Here is a 24,424-nt window from a genome sequence, read left to right on the forward strand (position 1 = left end):
TTACCGATACTTTTGTATAAATGAAAAGGAGGCCGACCAACAAAGCCATTTAGACGTGAGCTGGAAGAAGACACCCAGAAAGTTGGATACACCTGAGGACAGTCAGAGAGAATAGCCCAGGACAGAGACGCCTGGAAAGCTCTTGTCAGCAGGAGGAGGCGAAAGACTTACCAAAACTAATTTAATTTTTACGTTTACCTGAACACACGAAAAGTTGACAGTCATGAGCTTTAAGTTTTATAAATATATTTAAAGTGTATTTATAACAATTGACATAATGTTTAAACATGATTGTTTGGTTTCATTGAATATAATAATGTCATAATAGTGGGTCACTGCACGTTGAATCAAATGGTGTCATAACAGTTAGCTAGAGAATAAAACTTGGATGTTTTGTTCTGTAGTAAATTGGCTGGAGAATCCACTTCTATAATTTTACCTTGCTCTAGCACAATGATTCTGTAAAAGGCAAATTAAAAAATTTTAGCATGCAAGAGTAAACTTGTAATTTATATTAGAGTCCCTCTGTGCATCAATCTATAAATATAATTACAAGACCATTACATTTAATTAAATGCTTTAACATAGAACGAATTTCGGAGGATTTTTTTTACTTTAAATTCTACAAAATCCTAACTTACATGTGTTGAAGGATCATTTTATATTCTATTAGTATTACTACGCATTTAGTAGGTTTAGAATGTTTTATCAAGTCAAAAGGTACAGAAGAATAATTATTGTCTCAATAGTGTTTGCGAAATAGTATTCTTTAAATTACTATTTAATTCTGTCATTATTACCTGTCATAGTCCATGACTGTATGAATTCTGTGGGCTATGGTGATCACTGTACAGTCCCTGAAAGCAGTCCTTATAGTTTTCTGAATAAAATCATCTGTCTCTATGTCCACTGATGCTGTTGCTTCATCAAAAACTAAAAGTTTTGTTTTTCTCAGTAGAGTTCTGGCTAGGCAGATCAGCTGTTTCTGTCCCACGCTAAACACAAATAAGTTATTAAAAAAAATGCTGAGAAGTTAATTAGAAAAACAAAAGTATTAAAAAAAATGGGTGTATCATTTTGAAATAAACTGTTAGGTAGACAGACAGAGCAAATTGGTTATGAGCATGTTTCTTCTAGTCTGATACGGCAATCCAGATGTGATGAGTTCCTGCACCGTTTTGTATTTGTTGTGATGTGTGTCGTGATCATGTCGTAATCATGTGAAAGAAATATAATATCGTATGTGACAATAAGTGATTTTACTAACCTGAGATTTTCTCCCCCCTCCCCAACATCATACTCCAGCTGATTGGGCAACTGTTGGACAAAGTCTTTAAGGTTGGCATGTTCTAAGCTATCCCAGAGTTCAATGTCAGATTTTTCATTGGATGGGTCAAGGTTCATGCGCAAACTTCCAGCAAAAAGTACTGGATCCTAAAAAAACGGTTTAGTAAGCTGGAGATATCATGTTCATAATAGATTGGGAATCTGGGCTATGTAGGTAAAGTACTCACATCAAATACTATTTCATAATGTGTGTGTGTTTATATAAACATGTACCTACTGTTACAAGTGAGTTTTTTAACACCATTATACTCTTATTTTAATAGGTGTCTTGCAATGAATAACTATTTTAAAATCAGTATATGAAGATTAATATTCTGGCATACTTTTAATTGAGACACCGTTAACAACTAAATTAAAATCCATGTGTTTACATAGTTTATAGCTAGAGTTCATATAAATTATGCCAAGGATTTCTCTTTTTTTACTTATTTTTATATACGAAGTATAGAGAAAGTCTTGTAATCGTGCAGACACAAAAAAAATAGAGATTTTTGCGAATCTCGACGTTTTACACTTCAACGATACGGAAAAACATAATTTTGCAATCTTGTCCGTATGTCTGTGTGTCTGTGTGTGTGTCTGTGTGTCTGTAAACACGATAACTTGAATACCGTTACAGCTAGGTTGATGAAATTTCATATATAAGTATTTTATCAAAATCGTAGATCCGTATCAACTTTTGAGCGATTTCCGATAACTGAAAGTGGTACTTTTTTACTTTGAATGTTTCAAAAGCCTATAATTTGAGTAATATTTCAGATAAATAAATAATAAATGAAATTTCACACGTATGTAAAAGATCTAAGTTTCTACCTTCTGTCAAATTTTGAGTAATTTCCTTTGACCGGAAGTACTAATTTACGCTATTCCCGATTTCTCAAAAAACTAATGTAAATTTATAAAGTACTAATACTATTCCGCACTATTATGCACATTTTATTTGGCGTTCACTGGTGTGCAATTCTTTTATCTTCGAGATTTTATTCTATTTTAAAAAGTTTAAGTATTTAAAATGGATTAAAATTCGTGTCTATATCCCGAGTTCCCATCCTCCGTTTTTTTATATAAGAATATTCGAGAAAGTTTATGGGAGATCACTCCCGGTTTATTTTAGTTGAAATAAAAAAGGGAAATAAAAAAGTTTTCCATTCCATAATTTTGTGTCGCTTTTTATACGTGTAGACTCTTTAGTTGTTTGTGTGTGTTCTATCGAGTGACAGGTGCCGTCTATTTATATATGGTTGTGTGTTGATGTTTTTAAGACTAACAGGTGTTCACCGACTGTTCATGTAGAAATACATCGGTGAAACGTGCAAAAACAAGTATTAGCATAATATAGACGTTTACAGTTGGTGTGTGCTGGGAAGTGTGTCGTGTGTAAAAATTAGCACCGGGTGTGTGCAGATGGGTGAGCTGAGAAGAGTGTTGTGTGTGACAGTTTGCACCGGATGTGTTGAGTGGAACGTATGTGGTGTGATGTGCATGTAGGAGATTATACTGAGTAAAATAAATTTATTTTTAGTACTTATTAATTTCTATAATAAATTGCTTTTTTTCCCACGTTTTCTTTAACTTGCTTTCGCGTCTGTTTGTTTGTCTTTCCATCAAATCTTGCGATCGAAATTTTGGGCACTTCCCAGTAAGCTAGCGCGCTGAAATTTTCAGGGAAGCTTTGTTTCCGATGACAATACAATATTCAATTATTATTATTATTATTACTAAATTATTCCATGGAAAAATTTTATTGATCATTTTAGACTCCTATTGATTTGTACAAAAAAGGGACATAACCTAGTAATTGTAATTTGATAAAAACAAGGTTCGGTACTTTCCCTCTTCTGGCTTACTGAAAAACAAATGAAAAATCATGAAGGAGCGAGCACGCAATTGGCTGAGTAGTGGTCACGCGGTGTTTGTGTACAAACCTATCCAAATCTGACTGATCAGGAAGTAGAATGTTGATGGTCGAATGGTTTGCACGCGAGGGCAAAATGGTGAAAGAAACGGCAACACAGAAGAAACGTCGATTGGAAAAGGCACGCCAGAAGTATCAGGAGATGCGCAATGCAGGATACAGATTGGAAAATCCTAATAAACGATCAAAAATTATGGAAGAAGGTGAGTATCAAAAGAAGCTTGAAAAAGATCGAAACCGAAAATCTGCTGCTTTTGCGATGGAGACAGAAGAACAAAGTGTCTCTCGTAAAGCAAAAGATAGAGTGCGTCATGCTACTGCTCGTGCGATTGAGACAGAACAAGAAAGGGTCTCTCGTCTTGCTAAGCAGAAAGAACGAACTGATGCTGCACTTGCGATTGAGACAGAACAAGAAAGGGTCTCTATTCTTGCTAAGCAGAAAGAACGAACTGATGCTGCACTTGCGATTTTCTACTTTTTAGTTCAATCAGAAAACGTGGGTTTTTAAAAAAAAATTAATGATAATTATTTATCTTTTACTTTATTTACGTAATATTTATTATTAAGAAAATTTCTGCAACATCGGTAACTTCTTACTCCCAAGGCACAAATTGTGTTTGTATTTCTAATTTGCAATCCCCCAAAGGTCTATTAGACTATATATATATATATATATATATATATATATATATATATATATATATATATATATATAATTGACCAACATCGCCACCATATAAACCGACTCAGATATTTTTAAAATCACTGTCTACCTGTGGCAGTATGGTGACAGCATGTCGAAGTGTGTGTAGCCCAATCTTTGAAATGTCCACACCATCTATTACAATGTAGCCACTTGCTGCTTCAATCAAACGGAAAAGGGCAAGAACCATAGAAGATTTACCTGCCCCTGTTCTTCCTACAATTCCTATCTAAGATTGAACAATAATATTTAGCTAATATAATAATCCCTTTATTAGATTATAGTTTAACTAATATGCAAAAATGGTTTGAATTTTTTTAAATTCTCAATAGAATAGCAAATTATAATTTACGAATAAAATGTTTATTGTCATAAATTGAATACCATTTGAGGGTCATCCGTAGACGACGTTACATCCCTATGGTAATCGGTGTTGGGTGGAAGGGGGGGAGAGTGTGTGGTCAGAAAATATGACGACACACTCTGCATTTTTATCAAACGCTTTATTTTTTAAGCTTTTATTTAGTTTAGAATGTTAGTTGTTTGTGATTTTGTTACATTTTTTGCTATTCAGGTCAACTTCCAATGCAGCGATTTTATTCAGTTTTTCTATAAACATTTTTTCTCCAATGACAATACAAAAATACATCATTTTTAATATAATTAGACATTAGTCAATCGAGAACAATGTGTCCAAAATTGTGGCGTTATTTAAGGATGATATGTCTGATAAGATTATAAAAAAATACAATTAACATATTTTTAGATTTTACCTTTTCTCCAGCATTTATCGACACATTGATATTTCGCAGTACAAAATCTAATCCTTCTCTGTATCTTGCACTATAATTAACAAATTCTATATTTCCATTCAGTGGCCACACACCTGATAATCTACTGTCATCTGGCAAAGTCCAAGGAGCCTGGGAGTAAAGATTTTTTACAAGCTTTTATTTAACTTGCCTTCTCTAGATGACGTGTTTATTTTGTTCTTCGTCATGAGTCTAAACGGGCTAGTGAAATTTCGAAAACTTTTAACGGACCAATTTCTTTCAAACTTGGCACGTGGGTCAAGATCCGAAGACAATTCAATGTGACACACTTGTTTTAACTAACTGGAAGCTTCAGAATTGTAGATAATTAATTACATTGTCCGATATAAAGTATTAATTGTCCGCGCTATTATACGCACATAATTTGAGGTCAGTTGGTTTTAGCCACGCAGTTTCATTGTATTAAAACACGACGTGTTGGAAATTAAAGCTGGAGTGATTTTCCCTAAACGCTCTCATTTAATATTATATAACAATAAGGTTTACACTTCCAGTGCAATTAGACTATAAAAAAATGTTTTTATCAAGTTTTTTAAAAAATACTTACATCTTTTGAATAGATTAGAATCACATAAAATAAAGAATTGCGTACCAAATGAATGCAAACAGTGTGTGTACAATAGAGCAAAATGTGTTACTTTATTAAAGAAACATTGATTTTTTTTAAAGTTAATTTAACATTGAAACAAGTCTCATCAAAACTTGACCAACCTGAAAAGTTTGAAATAAATAAGTCCGGTAGTAATGGTCGAAATTTCGCTCTCAATAGTCCGCCCGTTGCGGATGACACACAGAGAAATGAAGTTCAATAAACTTTTAAGAAAACTATTAACTAATTATGTAAAGTACAAAATTCTCGACTTGGGAAATCATTCACAATTTGAAAGATACCTGTGAGGAATATATTATACCTATGTATAAAATTTCGTCCACCTAAAAGAAACGGCACTGAAGTTATCGGTGTTTTTTAATACAGAAATAGAGTCAAGTACCATTTCCGAATGTTGGAGGTCGCTAATCCTCGTTTAAGATATATACTTATATGAAATTTTGTCAACCTAACTGCTCAAGTTGTCTTTTTCACATGGAAGAAAAGTGCCACTTTCGTTTAACAAATATCAATGAAAAGAAAGAAACGTGCGCATACAAATAAACTCCATAAGTTAAATTTGGTCAACGTAACTAAATCGGTAATCACAAAACATACAGAAACACAAGCAAAATTGCCCCAATTAAATAAAATCATCGCTCTATAATTTCCTCAATATTTTTTTCTGAAATACACAAATTAAACGGAATATCCACGCTTTAATTACATTTTTTAAGATTTTTTTTTTTTACTTTTTAGGGCATAATTCTATTAAAAAGTATTATTAAAATGTTTTTTTTTCTTTCATATAGTCAGAAAATGCAAATATTAACAAATCTGTTAAAAAATTTCAATATAAATTTTACCTCATTTTTAATGTGTGAATATTCTTGAATTCTTTCCACAGATATAATGTTTGACTCCAGGTCACTTGACATTCTTGTCACTAATGTCATGTCATTTGTAATCTATTAATAAAAACCACATGATAATTAAGAAAAATATTTCTCAAAATAGACATTTAACAAACAATGTTGTTGTTTTTTTAATGAATATACTAAATATCTCCAATTTATAAAAAAAAAAATTAAAAAATTATCATTGACTATGTATTAAAAATAAAATTCTTCTTACCATTAATACAAAGGTGATGGACAAACTAACCAGACCAGGAGCAACTTCCCCTCTATTAATTATTGTAAAAAGGGTAACACCAGCAATTAAAATATATGTAATAATATCCAAACGAGTTTGCATCCACCTGTTAAAAATAAATATGTCTTCTTTTATTAATATACAGATTAAACCTTCTTATAATCAAAGAGGATTTTAAAAAAAATAATAATTCATAAACAATACTGTCCGAATCGGATATTATGCATGTCTTATTGATGATTTCAATTAAGGGATATACAGAGGTAACTTACTTGTTGGTTGCATACATGATCATCATAGGTCTCTGAAAGAAGTCGACCTTCATGTGAGAGTCTTGTGTGAACCTCAGCTGCTGCCTGTGTGCTCTGATGACAGTCAGACCAGACAGTGTCTCGCTGAAGTGGGCAAATACAGGTGAGCGATTTTTGGATGCAATTCGCCTCAGCTGACATGAAGTCCTGATATAATATTGCTAGTAAAGAAAAATAATGGTTAGAGTATATTTAACCTACTTTCCATCTACGACTAATGCTATTTATACACTTTAACAAGCACTGATACTAATAATTAAATTTTAAATGAGCCTTACATAAATCAATTTAGAAATTTAGTTCATTAAATTATATATTGGAAAAAAACACAGTCAAATGTAAATAATGTATTTAAAAATCTTTACCTGCACAATAATAAAAAGAAAGACAGCAACAAATAATACACCAAGGAATCCTGGGAAAACGTAGCTGATAATACCAAGAATTCCCAAAGCAAACATCACGTGCTCAATAAATATCTCCAAATTCATAAAAATTTCACTGTCTAAAATATCCAAATCTTGACTAAACCTGTTCAAAATTCGCCCCATGGGAGTTGTATCAAAAAAACTCATGGGTGCTCTTAGAACTGCATTTATAAGTTTTGCATGTATCCATCGAGAGGTGGTCACATGACGGAACTGGAACAGCCCAGAGTATATCAAAACGCATAAAGCTGTGGACAATAATTGTTTTTAAATATTTAAATTTTGAAGGAGCACATAGATTATTGAATTATTATTTGATTAAAAAAAACTTCAATAATATTTTAAGAATTTTACAATATATCTGGTGAAATACTAATTATAAAATTTTGATTTTTTTTAATACATTAAATTTTAAAATTACTTTAGAAGCATTACGAATTTGAAGTTTAAAAACTCGCTTCTTATATTGTTCAGAAGTATTTTTAGTTTTAATAGCAAGCTTACACTGAATAGAGCCCCAGATAAAATACGACTGAATAAAATGTTTATTTATGTCATATCTTTCATTGCTGTTTGCTGGTAGCTCTGTCAAGTTAGACAATCGAATATCCCCTATCCACATTGTCAAAGTTATGTATGCTGCATTATAGGTTGCATGGAAACCACATATTAAAACAGCTGTCAGTAAAACATATGGTACGCCATAACCTTTGATGATATCTAAATAAACTTTCCATTTGACCTGAGGATAGAAATAAATATATGAATAAAATATAAATAGAATGGTTAATGTACAGAATAAAGGATGTTTGTTATCATAATACTACTAAAACTCAAGTTTGTTTACATGTTTGAATATTTATTTGTTTGTTTTTTGTTTGTCTGATTGGCTACTGGAGAGTATCTGCGCTATGTGTAGAGCTGTAAAATAGTATGTAGGTAGAGAACATTTTTTTGTTTTCAGACAGACTGTTAATCACAAATTTATTAATTTGTTAATTAATTTATTGATTTATTCATTGGTTTATTAACCACATTAATTATAAAAGTTTCAAACAGTGGCTTTACTTTGACTGAATAATGACATCATATGATTTGTTTACTTTTTACATCAACAATGGCGGCTTCTATCGAAGAAGATTGTGTTCCCATTCCAATGTTTAACGCGTTATAAAGTTAATTTTCTGTCGGCTATAACTTTAACAATACGTCCGTTTGATGTATTTATTATGTTCCAACACTTATATCAATTTTCAGCTGTCTTTTTCATTTAGTTTTACAATAAATTTCTCTAGATCTACAGATCAGCTGTCGAAGGAAGAAAAAGTTTTGAATCTAGATCTAGATCTATGTCACTAGCCTTAACGTAAATTCTAGATCTAGACTTAATGTAAATTGTACATCTAGAATCTATTTCAGACCTTCATTGTTTTGTATAAATCTTTTTTTGTTTTGCTATGCAATTGGCTAATTTAAGATAAAATTTAATTTGAAAGTTACTAGACTTAGATCTAGATCTAGATAGGACCTATGCGCGTAAATCAAGTTGCATAAGGAGACACTCATAGTATTAAGTTATACCACAAAAAACATCAGTGAGGTCACGAGTCTAGACAGCTAAGTTGTCAGTGTAATAGGCTTTCATGCAGGTGGCAGGGGTTCGGTTCTAAACACATCACGTCCATGTTAAAAAAAATTTTTTTTAGATGTAAATGATAAATTTGACTATCTGAACTTGGCGGGATACAGGGCAGATGAAGTAGAGTTCAGCTGTTTCTTTGTCCTAATCACATGAAGTGTGGTCAGAGACATGCTCGGCCGGAATCATTTTTTTAAGGACACTGGGCAGGTGAAGTAGAGTTGAGTAGGTCACCTGAGACGTCATATATGAATGGGATAGTGTGGTCAGACCTATGCTCAGCCGAAATCGGTGTTTTTAAAAGATAAAAAAACCTCCTTTTTAATGTGGGGTCTGGTTATTTTGTGATGATAAGTAAGAGACGCGATGTCATTTATGGATAACCCCCGAAACCCACAGTTATCCAAGGAATGACCGGGTAAGTCTAGTGAATATTTAAAGTTGTAAACCAATGATCCATACTTTTCCTATTTGAGTTTCTTCCAATGTGATGAGCTTACTCCTATCAATGGACCCATCTTCCTGCTCTTTTAAAGACACATCCAAATTACTGTAGATTTGTTAAACATAAAGTTGCCTATAAATTTTTTTTCTATAAATTTATAATAGTGAAATAAGCATTTCATAATTAGAAAAATGTACAATTAATTGTCATTAATGTTTTTATATGAATTTAGACAAATAAAATTGCTTCAACTCTCCTAAGATTAAATTTTAGAAATTAACTTGCTTTTGAAGAATGTTATTGTGCAGTCTGTTCTTTTCGTTGGTAGTTTTTTCAAACATATTTCCTATTTAAAATGTTCAAGTTTTAATTTGAAGATGACATTAATAATAAATGGAAATTCAATGATTAAAATAAATAGCCAAAACAATAAATAATATTTCAAATAAAGACAAATACATAATATCTAACTTAAAGCTTTTCTTTCATATATCATGCAAACTTTGAAAACAATTATTATTACTCTCAAGTAATATCAAATAAAGAATTATTGTGAAATCTTTACCTGAAGTATCCCAGTCTGACCCGGTATCATTGTTACTACAATCAGATAACAATCGTAATATATTTTCACAGCGGTTGTTCCCAAATTGTAAAATTTCAGGGCCCCCAGAATCTACAATTTTACCATCATGCATAGCAACAACCAAGTCCACGTTTGACAATAAATGAATTCCATGTGTGACAAGGATACGAGTCTGTTAAATATGTTAAATGTCAATAGAATTAAATGATATTTTGATATATTGTAAATCAATTTAAAAATAAACAGAAAATGTGTTTCTTTATTACGTTCATTCGTTGGATAATAAAATGCATGACTGTTAACCTGATAGTCTTGAGTATGGGTCCTAGGATCGAGACCCTTACTATATACACGAAGTTTCGATGGATATCGGACTTATGTAAAGGAAAAGTAAATATTACAGCTGGACATACTGCTGACCATATCAAGTCACCAAACGATGATCCTTACTTCACTGTTTCAATTTTAATCTTTTTTTTAAATGTATATAGAACAATACCTTTGAAGGTTTTGAAAACAGAAAAAAAATTGTTGCTTAACCTTCCTGTTTAAAAGTCCAGTGTTGCTCATAACATTTTGGAAGATGTGTTGTCCCACATGGCTGTCCACTGCACCCAATGGATCATCAAACAGGTAGATGTCAGCCTGGCTATAGACTGCTCTTGCTAGAGAAATTCTCTGTTTCTGTCCACCTGACAAGTTCACTCCCTTGAAAGAAAGTAATGCCAAAAAAATACAATAGTGTGTACTCAACTTATTTTTTATAGTATGTGTACGAATGATTCAATGAGTGTGAGTGTCAAAATTACTAATTGAAATTAATTAACTTGAAGATGTCGTGTGTATCAATTTTCAACTTATCTTAAATATTTGTGAGCATTATTTAATCTATTTAATCTAATAAATAAAATTATCGGAAAGATGTGTGTATATTAATTTAATTATCTTAGTGATGAATGTGAATTAATTAATCAAATTATCCTATTAATGAGTGGGTGTACTTTCTCTCCAATTTCTGTCAGGTCACCAGCAGGTAAAATCTCCAGATCTTGGTTTAAAGCACAGGCAGCAATGACAGTTGTGTAAAAAGTTGGATCAAATTCCTGCCCAAATGTAATGTTCTCTCTCACTGTTGCATTCTGGATCCAAGCTTGCTGTGGTACATAGGCTAGAGAGGACTAAAAAAAAGATTTTACTGCATTCATAAAAAGAAGTCTAGTTTTCTTTTAAAAACTGTTTTATTGTTTTTTGGCACTGTATTTTCTAATAGATTCATACAAAAAATATTTTAATATATAGTCATCAGTCTATTTTCAGTCTTAAGTCTTGTAGAAGTCACACTTTTCAGTGGGGAAGTGGAAATGTTAGACTTTGCAAAATTCGGCACTATATCGGATTATAGGCACTCCATAAATAAAATTACACTTCTGGGTAAAAGTGGGGCGAGGTTCAACATTTTCAGATAATGTTAGATTTGGCGAATGGTAAACAAAGTTTATTTTGAAAAGTCAATTATTTTTTAGTAGTGTTTTTTTTTAGTTATTTTTTAGATTTTACAGACTTTTAGTAAATTATGATTAAATTGATCAAGCTTTGTTAACATTTTAGAGAGAGATTTGTTTTAAAAAAAAGAAAATTGCAGTTGTAAGAGGATGAACTGACCAGTCTTCATTTTATATTGTGATTATGTGTAATAAAGGATGAAAAGGGGTTTGAAAACTTTGGATACAATTTATTTTCGGATTGAAAACGATCGTCATTATATATGAATGCCTCCGAATCCATTATATAATAGAAAAACTGTAATCTCATTACGTACCTTAGTTTTGAAATGTAATTTAGTGTTCCTTTATGAATTAGCCCTCATACATTTTAATGCCAAACAGTAATGGGTGAGGTATTTGCACATGAGGGTGATCTAAGTTTCATATGTTTACAGAACTTATATATTCATTAGAATTTCAACTAATCACTGGTTAATGGTTGGAAATTCATCATAATTAAGATGTCATATTAATGAGAACAGGATTTTTCTGGAATGTGTTAGAATCCCTATTAAAATCATCATATCTAATAACCAGACCACTTATGTAAGAATTCTTACATTGATATTTGAGCTGCCTGAAATCCTGTTCATCTCTCCCAGTAGAGCTAGCAGCAGAGATGATTTCCCAGCACCGACTGACCCCACCACTGCCACCAGCTTGCCAGGCTCAATCTTTAAATTGATGCTTGAAATTGTAAAATATAAACATTACGAATCACAGAACAATTTTTCACAAAATCTCAATTCAATTTAGTTTAGTTTTAGTTTCAATTACAAAATTAAATATATTTTATGAAAATTAGCTAGCTGTATTTAATCAGTTTTCTACATTTTAAAAAATTAACATAAATGTAAGACATTCTATTTACAGAGACATTAATTAAACTATTTATTTTTCTAATTTTAGAATCAGAAGCATACTTTCTAAGGATAATATTTCCTGACTTTTCCCATGAAAACGAAGCATTGTCCATCCGGATTGCAAGATCTGTATAAAAAAAACATTATTTTAATCTTTTTATTTAATACATTGCAGATAGGTAAATGTAATATGTTACTTTAGCTCTGAAAGTTATTAATAAAATCGTTTTACCTTCTAAATTATTATCTTCAGTTGCGTCGAAATCTTCAGCCTGTAGAAATGTGTTAATACGAACGATAGAACCAGCCATCTAAAGACACAGAGTTGGAAATTTTAAGAACTGTTGGAAATTACAAGAAGAAGAATAAAACTCAATGATATTTTTTCCTTATTCTTCTATAAAATTAGGAATATCATTATTCCATATCCTGAGCTTTCTACCACATAGATATTATATTTCACTAGATCTCCAACCATCTCTCTCCAACAAAATATTTTAAATTGAATTTTCCCTCCTTAAATTGTTATTGGACAAAGTCTACCATCTCTAGCCTTATTGGTTTTACTGTTTAGAAACGTCATCACCTCCCAGCCAACAAGTTAACATCCTACTGTTTTTGTATTGGATACTCAGTTTTTGGTATTACATACTTTGACAGCATATTTCATATTGAGAGGACAATTAGTGATAGCCATCCTGATCAAATTTATATAATTGATTGCAACAAAAGCTGTTCTTGTGCTGACAAAATGATGCTCATTAAAACTGACGTAGGTCACCAGCATCAGAAATGTTATCTATAAAAAAAATTATCAAACAATTTGTCTCATTTTATAGAATTTATTTTAAACCCTTAATTCATTTATAATTTTATAAATTTGAAAAAGGAAAAACAAAAGTATTTTCCTTAAATGTAGTCTATTAATGAAATTTAATACAAAGTATGTCTGGGGAAAAAATCTCTCTATAATTAAAATGGACATCGTTTTTAAATTACCCAGAACGTTGCTCCTGTGTAGGCAAAAGTGTCAATCCAGTCACACATTGAATGTTTCTGTAAAACCTTCAGCTCTTTTTCTCTAATGCTCATTATTTTAGAGATAAACATGGGTTCCCAGCCATATAACTTTATAACCTGAAAATGAAAAACATAGTGATTAGGATTTTGAACATTTTTAAAAATATTCTATAATATCATTCTCATATTAAAAAAATATCTGTGTAAATATTGTTTCATTAAAATCTTAAAGTAAGAAGTTAAGAAATGTACCTTGATGCCTTGCAGTATTTCACTCATTGTGTTTAGTCTTACATCTTTTACTCCCATCATCTCTTCTTGGTAAGCTCTCATTTTTTGTGTTATAGAAAGATTGCTTATTAACATCAAGCAGATTAAACCTAGCCCTAAAACAGAAGGATTTTGCATTTAATAATCGTGTAGTATGTTGTTTGTCTATGATGATATAGTATGATGGTTTTACAAATATGCTTTTGATTTTTAAGTTCTCTTTAAGTAAATTTTTTGCTTTCTAAAATAGTTGGGTGATTAAGAAAATATTACTGGCTTAGACCTACTTTTCTCTAACACAATGTTTAAATCGTATATAATGGATAGTTAATTTGTGAATGAATAGTGAAAGTAACAAGAAAAATATTTATACATATTTTTTTTTAAAATAATTCCCGAATTGCATATGCACATTCGTATGATTTGAATATTGTATATAGGTTTTTATAGGTTTTCTATTATTCTAGCAAAAGATCAATCGAATAATTTACAATCGAAAATAACTATTTAATCTTATATGTGCCTGCAAGTTCTTATAGGGAAGTCTAAATTTCACTCTACACATCTCTAATATTTGATGTGTTCTTTATATTCGGTGGAACTAATATATATATATATATATATATATATATATATATATATATATATATATATATATATATATATATATATATATATATATATATTACCTGAGAGCATCGCGAGTCCAATGACAGTATACAGCAAGTAACACCCAAAGACAAAGAGCAAAATACTCATCCATATCCAGAATGCACCATTTAGACACAGCTCAAAGTGATTTGTGTCGACAGACATCAAGTTTGAGATTTCCCCCAAACTGAAGATTTTTCGTGACTCATTAGATATACGCAACGACTGCAAAGCAAACATAAATTTTTTAAAGAATTGGCTTTTTTATATACACATTTCTAAAACTGTATTATACCTTTATTTATTTATTTATTTATTTATTTATTATCATTTCTCTAAATTTTAATAGAAATTGATTAATTTATTTAATTTTGACCGAGCTCAGATAAAAGTTTTGGAAATTTAAATTCATTCATTTACATTAGTTTTTTGTTGAAAAATATGTATCAAATTTTAAAAAAACATATTTTTTAAATCTTAAATTTTCTTAAATTTGAGCCGCATTTTGGAATAAACCCTAATGTGCCCTGTGGGTTTTGGAAACCTACAAATGCTAGACCTATATCCTATGGATTAATATGCAAAATGATAGCCATCACAGGTTCAAAAAATTGTCAAAAGGAAAGAATACCTTTTGAAAAATGGCGCCAATAGCAGCACTACGAACACGAATGGCCAGTCTGCTGTTTAGGTATTCGGATGATTGGCTAAAAACTGTGGTCAGGATCTTGTTCGCTAACAATAACATCATAAGGACATAACCATGCCAGTGTGGTTCCGTCATATTTACACTGTAGTCTATCAACCAACTGAAACGAAAAGAACCCATAAGAAAAAAGTGCTATAAAAAAACATAAAGCCCACACCAAATAGCATTATGAATGGCTTTTTATTTCTTTTGCCTAGCTTTTAACTTCAATAGCTGTGTGGTTTTTTTAAATCTCGAGCGATATGTTGTTATCAAAAATAGAGAAGCTAAGAACCCTTTGAAAAATCTTTTAGTAACGCTACTGAGAAATTGTCTTACCCACGCTCAAATTCCCATCCATCATTTACAGCTATTATATTGTTAAGTACCAAATAGTTTTAATATTACATTTAACCCCATCCCGCCCATACCTACTTACCTACACTTACGTTGCCTACGAACATAACTCTTCTTTTTTTTTAATTTAAAAATTCAGTAATCATTTTAAAATGATAATAATCATAGAACAGCCACCATTTTTATTTCAATTGCCGATAAAGCTGTAAAGCGTGGTGTTGCAAATCTAGAAGCTCGACAGCTTGATAGCGTTAAGTGATATACAGACCTTTGACCTATCGTTTGAAGTGGTGAATCCTTATTTACAGAACTTTAATTTTAACACTATTTTAAAATGTGATTTCCTTAACTTACCCTAAGATGATTGGGATAAATAAATTCATAGCCACATAAACCAACATCCCAATATTGCAATATAAAAACTCCCATCTGAAGGTTAAAAACAGAGACATGAAGAACGATCTTTGTTTTGGCTTCTTTGTTTCATTGCTAACATAACTATTGACGGCGTCATAGGAGCGTCTCTCTGTGTCTTCACAGTTGTTGGCGTCCAAAAGTTGTGTTTTTTGTTCATCGCAGCTTGGCTTAGCTCTTATCCACTCCAAGGGTCCCAGACGAAACCATTTCCTTCTTGGTGAACTGTTAATAATAGTTGTTGAAACAAATTACTTGAAGTTATGTTTTTAATTTTCGATGTGTGTGGGGGGGGGGGGAGAGGGAAGGAAAAGTGGGGTGAGTACAAATATTATTCACATACATTTATAACATGGTTGCAGAATGCGTATAAAAATAACGATAGTTTGTCTCTAAAACATAACATACGGTGTCATCACACCTCTCATTATTCAGCTGGATTTCATTCGAAGGTTTGCATCCTAAGGCTTTTTTATTCAGTTCCCCAAAGTGTTCAAAAAGTGAGATAAACAACTTGTATGAACTTTAACCACTGATGTTGATTTAAATAGTTTTAAATGAAACAGGCCGTCTAGTGGTACAAACATATGCTTGCAATATGGTGGAAATTTCGAAACAAAAGCAGCTCATTGTGAATTCGCAAAATTAAATATTTAATTTTTTTTAATGCCATGAATAAAATCATAATTACAGTTAAGATACACAAAGCATGGTATCTTTATTACATCTGCAATTATTTCCACCATTATGCAAAATGTTTGGCTTTCCTTTGTCAGGATACGTCAACATTATTAGCCACAAGCTACTGTTACTTCACTGAATGCTATATATTTTAGCGAATGTGGGTATTTGTATTCCAGAAATGCTTAATGGCATTCAGAAATGTCATTATAAAGTCATTAAATGGAAGACTCTCAATTGAAAATAGTAAGACAGATAGCAGCAAAGCACATACCTGTGGGCAGTAATTATGGAATTTTTTATGAGCGCATCTGTTACTGATGCTGACGTGTCCTGCGGCATGAGATCGTATGCGTCATCGTCTTGTAATGGACGTTTGTATCCCAGGCGCATCAGGCTTAAAATACGAACAGAACTAGTTGGTTTGTATGCAGAGTTTGGACGTCTGATAGACGTTTGTGTTGGGAGAGAATGTTTGTTAATGAATGTTGTAACGGTGTGGGTGGGGAGAGAATGAAAGTCAGACATCTATGTCCGGCTAAATGTCAGACATCTATATCCGGCTAAATGTCAGACATCTATGTCCGGCTAAATGTCCGGCTAAATGTCAGACATCTATGTCCGGCTAAATGTCCGGCAACAACTTACGGTTCCAGCCACGTGAAGGAGATCCAGGATAAAACAGCAGCCGATGTCTCAGGGTTATGTGACTGTGGAGATTAGAATAGATAGGTGAAAGACTCTACTTTTCTCTAACTCTAGCTGTTGTCACAGTAAAATACAGTTAGTATTGAAACGCGTCTCGTTTATGTGTTTTTCACGTAGGCTATTAGGCTTGTTCATGTATCGTATATTAGTGAAAATAAAAACTATTTGAATGCTTAATTATTTTAAATTTAAAAAGTGTATGTATCACAGCATTGTTTAACATATAGGCCTTCAAACTTCGGTGTGATCTGTCTTTAACTAATTTAATCACGTAAAAAGTTATTTCGTGTAAGATGTAAAAAATGGGTGTACAAGTTTTAGCCATTTATAATTGGTTGTTAAATAGTCGAACAACAGCCACATAGCGCTCTTAACTTGGTGGATGATTAGGGAGCGGGTGTAGTTGATGGTTGATAGTCAACCACATGGTGGTTTTCTTAAACGACAAAGTCTACGGGTGAGATTGAGAGAAAATGGCAACCGTTATTCTTAAAAACAGGGAGCGTTGGTGTGACTGACATTGCCTATGTTTCCGTGACCTACTGACTTCCTCGTGACTCCCTGTGGGGCATAAATCAGTGACTCCGCCATGCCTCCCTGTGGTCATAGACAGCAACAACTCTGCCCTATGTGGCATAAGGCAGCAACAAAGCTCCGCCATGCCTCTCTTATCTGGACGAGCCACCAGATTTCAAGCAAGGTTTTGCTTGTGGTCAGCACCTCTTCCATCTCTCTTCTCCACGTTCTTAATGGTCGTACATTCTTTCATTTTTCAGGTTGATTCTATCTCAGTGCCGTGTTGGGAGACTTCTTTTAACATATTCAGTGCATTCCCCAACCAACACCACCTTCCTGGTGTTATCTCACACACAATATTGTTTAGGCCGGTCTTCTCATTTCTCTACTTGTTATTGGATCCCCCCCCCCATTTATGTTCTGAAGACGGTGAATGGATCGTCTCAAAAACCTATGATGCGGCGTTCGCTTTGCACGTTTCTGCAGCATACAGGAGCCTGTTGAAGGTCCGTACTGCCATAGCTATTCATTTTGCTCTTTCTTTTTTGGTGATGAACTTAGATAAATGTAGCTTCCAATGTATTTGAAGTCTTCGACCTCTTCCACTGCACTAGGGGATGAATTAACTGTACTTTTAGTTTTTACCTTTATCTGTTTGTTTTTTCCAGAGTTAATCTGATGTCACTCTAATGTCAGGTCACCTCACTAATGTTGTACTGCGCATGCGTATGTCACCGAGACCTACATAGGACACGACACTACCATGCTACTAACCATGCCTTTAGCCCCATGGTACTCAGCAAAACACGTGACCACCAGAATCCCTGTAGTCGCCACATACCGCACTACCACCAGGCTAAAGTTGAACGTGTCTCTTGCATGGTCCTAGACGTGGGGGAAATAATTGGATCACTTTTTAAATAATACAAAAATATATTCTGTATTTTGATTACTGCAGCTAATCTGAGCTATGTTCATGGGCGGACTAGACCCCCCCCCCCACCCTCATTTTCCTTTGCTAAACAAAATTGGTTGTGAACTCGCAGCAATAAATGTTCTAAATTGTTTCATCTTTATAAAAGTTAAGTTTAGACCGCGATCTGTAAGCCTATTTTCTCTCAGGGTCGTGTGTATCGGGAAGCGATTGAGGTATACTTGCAACAAACAATAGGGTCATAGTAGAGAGGGGGACACATTTTAACAAACATAGTGGAGAGTGGTACGAATTTCAACACACATTTGTTACTTAGCGAGAAGGGGGTGAGATTTGATGCACTGATCGCAAAAAGTATTTTCTCAAGCAGAAAAATTGCACCGTGATTAATAACAAAATGGTATGATGAACATAAAGGTAAAATTTCCAGTTGATTATTTCTTGCATTTTTTAACACTATCATAAAATCGTTTGATATATTTCAGCTGTAAACACATAACAGGGGTTGTATTTTGTTATAGAGTAAAAGACGAATTAGACTAGATCTAATTTTTCTGATAAGTAACAATAAAATATTTTAGAAAAAAAAAATAACATACTGAATTGTCTTATTTCGCTCAGGTTATGCCGTGTATGTTCAACACTTTAGTATAGATACGTGTTATAAGTTATATCAATATAGAGCCCAGTAGGCTGCTAATATATTTGCATCAAGAAGATTTATGTAGGCTATCTAACAGGGCCTAACATTTTCACTTTATTTCAGTGACAATGGACTTACATATTTATAACCTTTCTAAATTATAAAATAATTCGAATAAATAAACAACTAAAAACTCACTCCGCTCATTCCCTTTTCAAAGATTTTCACAAGCAAACAGAACGATGCCAGGGACCAGTAGACAAACATAGGGAAAGATCTGACAACGTTACGTGATTTCTCTAGCACAATGGTGCCTATGTAGAACATCTGAAAAAAAGGATTCAGTCATTAGGTCAATACACATACTTTAGACGACAAGACATAGCACAGACATAGCACAGGGAGACTAACTCTGTCATCGCTGACTTTTGAAGTTTAGTGCCTACATTTGGTGGCAGTGAGATTTGTTTTTGTGCCTACATTTAAGCGGCAGTGAGATGTGTTTGAGACTCCTTAGCACCAACAGCGACTACACCATGATCTAACTATTAATTTGTTTAAAAAAAACTTCGGTTCGGTATGTTATGTGTTATATAAAAAAACAATCTTATGATAGTGTCATCCTCGTTTGTTATGAGTCATTTATAACATCAACAAAAGACCTCCCCCCCCCCTTTTTTTTTTCACTTCTCTTCGTCATAGACAAAACGCGTCATGACAAAAGTTATCACCACCCACCCACATGGCTCCACTTGACCTGTCCATACAATCAGCAGTTAGAGTCAACTTACCAACATGAACATGTGAACCAGTATCACAAGAAGTTGTTCAGACACTGTTTCCTCCGTCACTAGAGCAACAGCCCACGTGATATCAGCTGCCCCAAGACACGAAGATAAGATCTAAATAAACATGAAATATGTTTTTAGAAAAAGAATATAAAATACACAGTTCTATTCAATATCGTAAAATGCTCTGATATTTTATAATTAGTTCAACCCAGTAGTAAATATCATGCACCCTGATTTGGATCCCTGGTTGGATCCTTTGGTCTTTAATGAATTCTGTGAGAAGAAAACGTACGAGTTTAGCAATAAAAATCCAGCAGACCGGATGTTTGTCACGTGACGAGGTCAGCATGTGATACCAGTAGCACGGGGTCGTAAGTAAAAACCAGAAGGCCGGCGCCAGCTCTAGAACTGTGTTCTGGAAACATTCTGAGAGCTCGGGCCATGTGTTGTTTGACCAGGCTAACGAAGAGTCCTTGGGGAATGGGAAAGTTTACATTTCACATGTGTATACATCAGAATAGGAAAGTTTACATTTCATATGTGTATAAATCAGAATAGGAAAGTTTACATTTCACATGCTACTAATCAGAAATAGAAAGTTTACATTTTACATGCTTACTAATCATAATAGGAAAGTTTACATTTCACATGTTTACTAATCAGAATAGGAAAGTTTACATTTCACATTTGCATAAATCAGAATAGGAAAGTTTACATTTCACATGCTTACTAATTACTAATCAAAATAGGAAAGTTTACATTTCAAATTTTAACAAATCAGTATAGGAAAGTTTACATTACTCATGCGTTTAAATAAAAAAAAAGTAAGTTTACATTTCATTTGTTTGCAAATTTTTAAAAAAAAATTAATTTTTACAAATCAAAATATAGAATTTTTCATTTCACATTTTTACAACACTAAATCAAGAAGGTTTTACTTGTTTACAAAACAATAGCTGGAAAGTTTCACAACAGTTGATAATTTACATTTCACCTTTTTACAAAATATAATTTTATGGCCTAATATGTTTATGCAAAACGATTCGCGATTTTCTTTCCCAGTATTACACAATCCGTGGTCTAGAGAGGTAATTACATTATAGACTGCAGTATATGGAGGACGCCATTTTACTGGTAGCAAGTAGCTGGGCTGATTTGAATATCTATTCTTTAAAGTACACGACACGACAACACAGTGAAAACATTGTTAGATCGATGCTAACTTTCTAATTGGACAATATCGAGCTGTTGCTCAAGGTTCGTGCGACCTCTAACAGAAGGATTAACGTGAAACATTAAACCCTAGTAGACCCAGTGAAGTACTAAACCCTCGTAGACCTAGTCACTAATACTAAGAGGAGGGAAAACATAACTAATTTTATAATAATCCTCACTTTAGTTTGATTGTTAGTGCGTGTGCCCTTGTATTTCATTACGTAAACTCTTAATACAACTACATCAAAACTGTTAACATTAACCCTAACCCTATTTTTCCTAAACTACAACCACTTAATGAGCTATTGGATCAGTGTTCAAACATGAGCTTATTTACTAGTTAACTAGAAAATAGTTTACTAGAATAAAACAGTTATTTAAGTATGATTGGCACAAACTATTTTTTTTTAAATATCCTAAGATGTATCTAATCAAGACCACACAAAAAAAATTAAACACTTACCCAAAGTTGATGCTGTGTGCAAACCTTCAACATTTCTACTGTTTTTCACCAATTTGTTTGTAATCACATAGCTGGTCTTATATTAATTAGAATATATAGGGTAATTAAATTAAACACCGTGGCCTATGAATTATTACCAGCGTATCACAATCAAGTTGATGTTGCGGGTTTTATAGTAGAAATAATTAAGCGAGTAGGCCCAAATCAATGAAATACATAATAGATCACGCGTCAGAATTGTATTGTAGTCTAACTCTCTGTTGGGCTGTGATGTCAATAAATGAACGATGTAGAGCTTTTATGCGGCGGTTTATTGTTTTGCGTTTGTATTACTATGTATTTATTCTGGTAAGGCCTGCCAAGTTGAATAATATACACAAATTTATTTGTTGAGTTATATATTCATTTGCTCGATTTAGAAAGCTTAGGTGCTGCGACCAATGCAGGCGTTAGGGACACTATCAGTTTTGTGCCCCCTCCTTTAAATTATTTATATAAGTTACGGCCGACTCCGAAGTGCAGGCAATGAACGCATTGGCCGGCCAGTTCGTGTACAGCTTTAAATTGACAGTTTTCTTACACTGCCTGGTCAATGCGGGAACTGGCCCGGATGCCCTGGCCGATGTACGATATAGCTTACCGTATGATTGCGTCTCGGTTATTCTAGCTGCGTTTGTTTAGTGAGTATCTTATTCCTCACGGCCATCAGGTGTTAAAGCCTTGTCGTGGCTTGGCAGTGCTAAAGCAGCGGGAGTGTAAACTCCTGGTAGGTTCAACCAAGCTGGGAAGATCTGCGTGGGTAGGGGTCAGACAAAATTAGCACTCTGGATCTCCAGGTTGGGGGTTGAAACATAAGGCCAGCAACCTTATATTGTGGGGGGAAAGCCACAGAAACTGCAAATACTCCAACCCTGCGTCACTATGAAATCATGGAGAAGAACGTTAGAAGAAGAGACAATGTCGCTTGTCTAACTTGAGCTCCGATAAGGAGAGCAGCCCGAATTCGAGTCCGGTGGAGAGGTATGGCTGCAGACCTTTGCTCTCCAGGGGCCACAAAAGAATAAGTAAAGGCATTGTATTTCTCAGCTCGTGTTTACAAAAGGGTCTTGATAAAAATGGCCTTTGACATTGCCACTCTGTCAATTACCCATTACTGTGTTTGTGCGTTTGTGTTGTTTTGCTTTCTTGTCTAAGTTATGTAATTTTGTAAATCAGACATACCAATATGTAGACAGAATATACAGCCTCACTAGAAAACAAATAGTTGTTTCCAAATTGTCTCTAACTCTCACATAATATTGATTGTACTGTATGCTTTAGCCCCTTCTAAGATGACGAGGTGAGATAATCATCAAAGAACAAAATCAAATTGTCTCAAAATAACGCTCAAAAAACAATCTAGTATTGGATGCTACCCTTGTGGGGTCCTAATGACGGGATATGACTTGGCCTTCTGAAACCATATTTCATCAACAAACAAGGAAAATACCAAATGTAGTAGATCAAGAGTTCCGCAGCTCATGCTAATTTGCTAAATTAAGGTGCTAGGATACTATAATATTCAATGCAAAATTTAAACCAGCGGGAGTTGGAGATATTGTAAGCTTCTGTGTGAATAAAGCTAGATTGTTGTCTAGGTACATCTGACAAATCATTAAAAAATGTAACTAAAGTAATGTTTTTTAAATTGAGATCTATCATCGTTTACGCTGATAAATCACTAATGCGCTTCCATTCATTCTATTCTTTAATAGAAATCATTCCCTGAAATATTTTGAAATACAAGGAATCAATATAGCCCAGAATTCGATTCTAATCTAACTTCCTGAAGAATGAATCCCTTTGCCTTGGCAAATGACCGATAAAAATATTCATGACCCTTGATCCATCGGTAGTTTGGGGGGTCTGGAAGATCAAGTTGATTAAATAAAAAGCTTAAAAAGGGAGTGAACATACGTGAGATAAAACAGAGAAGTAACTGATGAATTCCACACTGTATTCCCGTCTTATTTGCGTTGATCAAGATTTAAAAAATAAATCTTTATCGTTGATTGATGTCTTGTTCATCTCCGTGTCTGGGAAACGTTATGTATTACTTCGCCATGACAGAGGTTTGTGTAGTATTACGACATATCATCTGAGTTTACGTATGTTACGTGCATCCTTACTAGCCCCAATGATTGAAGACATTCAATCTGAGTTTATTTTAGCCTAGACATGCTAGCCCCAATAATTGAAGACATTCAATCTGAGTTTATTTTAGCCTAGACATGCTAGCACCAATGGTCATCTAATCCAAGAATTTTTCTCGAAACACACCTAAAACAAAAAAGCAGGACTTTCGACTGAGGCGAGCGTCATGTCACATTCTGTTAGTGCCAGTAACGACCGAGTGAACAAGCCTAGAGCGTCATGTCACATTCTGTTAGTGCCAGTAACGACTGAGTGAACAAGTCTAGAGCGTCATGTCACATTCTGTTAGTGCCAGTAACGACCGAGTGAACAAGCCTAGAGCGTTAAGTCACATTCTGTTAGTGCCAGTAACGACCGAGTGAACAAGCCTAACAGGCTCATTAGTTTTTGGCTTCCCCTGGGAGCCTAGTAACTGGCATTGATTTTCTTGGAGTTTTATTTTTACAGAATTTTTATTTTATTTTCCAAAATTATTTGAAAACAAAGTTTAAAATTTACTTTTAAGATGTTTTTTTTTTTGTT

The 24,424-nt window shown here is 33.4% G+C and overlaps 2 protein-coding genes across 2 annotated transcripts; both read right to left on the minus strand.

The window, feature by feature from the left end:
• Positions 1-15,966, minus strand: LOC131958062 (multidrug resistance-associated protein 1). Its single transcript, XM_059322983.1, has 24 exons — positions 15,699-15,966; positions 14,931-15,108; positions 14,338-14,524; positions 13,631-13,764; positions 13,358-13,495; positions 13,011-13,157; positions 12,591-12,669; positions 12,419-12,485; positions 12,056-12,182; positions 10,953-11,129; positions 10,492-10,659; positions 9,931-10,123; positions 9,651-9,711; positions 9,383-9,470; positions 7,786-8,023; positions 7,219-7,529; positions 6,815-7,014; positions 6,522-6,648; positions 6,254-6,355; positions 4,739-4,888; positions 4,036-4,194; positions 1,268-1,434; positions 801-995; positions 1-459 (listed from the first exon to the last, which is right to left on the minus strand). Exons 1-24 carry the CDS (start codon positions 15,794-15,796, stop codon positions 348-350), a joined length of 3,603 nt encoding a protein of 1,200 aa, XP_059178966.1. The 5' UTR covers positions 15,797-15,966; the 3' UTR covers positions 1-347.
• Positions 15,967-18,185: 2,219 nt separating this feature from the next.
• LOC131951223 (ATP-binding cassette sub-family C member 3-like) lies at positions 18,186-21,797 on the minus strand. Its single transcript, XM_059313599.1, has 6 exons — positions 21,710-21,797; positions 20,324-20,503; positions 20,032-20,142; positions 19,439-19,567; positions 18,438-18,548; positions 18,186-18,314 (listed from the first exon to the last, which is right to left on the minus strand). The coding sequence occupies exons 1-6, from the start codon at positions 21,740-21,742 to the stop codon at positions 18,186-18,188; spliced, it is 693 nt and encodes a 230-aa protein (XP_059169582.1). The 5' UTR covers positions 21,743-21,797.
• Positions 21,798-24,424: the final 2,627 nt, after the last annotated feature.

Source organism: Physella acuta, unplaced genomic scaffold, assembly GCF_028476545.2.
Source record: "Physella acuta isolate Inbredline_101_S28 unplaced genomic scaffold, ASM2847654v3 ptg000008l, whole genome shotgun sequence".
NCBI classification, from domain to species: domain Eukaryota; kingdom Metazoa; phylum Mollusca; class Gastropoda; family Physidae; genus Physella; species Physella acuta.

What these genes read in the sequence shown, in the direction of transcription:
- LOC131958062 (XM_059322983.1), bottom strand. Translation starts at nt 15,796, where the DNA reads ATGTCTCTGTTTTTAACCTTCAGATGGGAGTTTTTATATTGCAATATT. An exon ending in TGGACTCGCGATGCTCTCAG is followed by an intron (nt 13,765 to 14,337) that starts GTAATATATATA and finishes CTTCTGTTTTAG; the next exon opens with GGCTAGGTTTAATCTGCTTG. An exon ending in GAGGGGGGAGAAAATCTCAG is followed by an intron (nt 996 to 1,267) that starts GTTAGTAAAATC and finishes ATTTGTGTTTAG; the next exon opens with CGTGGGACAGAAACAGCTGA.
- LOC131951223 (XM_059313599.1), bottom strand. Translation starts at nt 21,742, where the DNA reads ATGTTGAAGGTTTGCACACAGCATCAACTTTGG. An exon ending in GCACACAGCATCAACTTTGG is followed by an intron (nt 20,504 to 21,709) that starts GTAAGTGTTTAA and finishes CCATTCCCCAAG; the next exon opens with GACTCTTCGTTAGCCTGGTC. An exon ending in GGATTTTTATTGCTAAACTC is followed by an intron (nt 20,143 to 20,323) that starts GTACGTTTTCTT and finishes ATGTTTATTTAG; the next exon opens with ATCTTATCTTCGTGTCTTGG.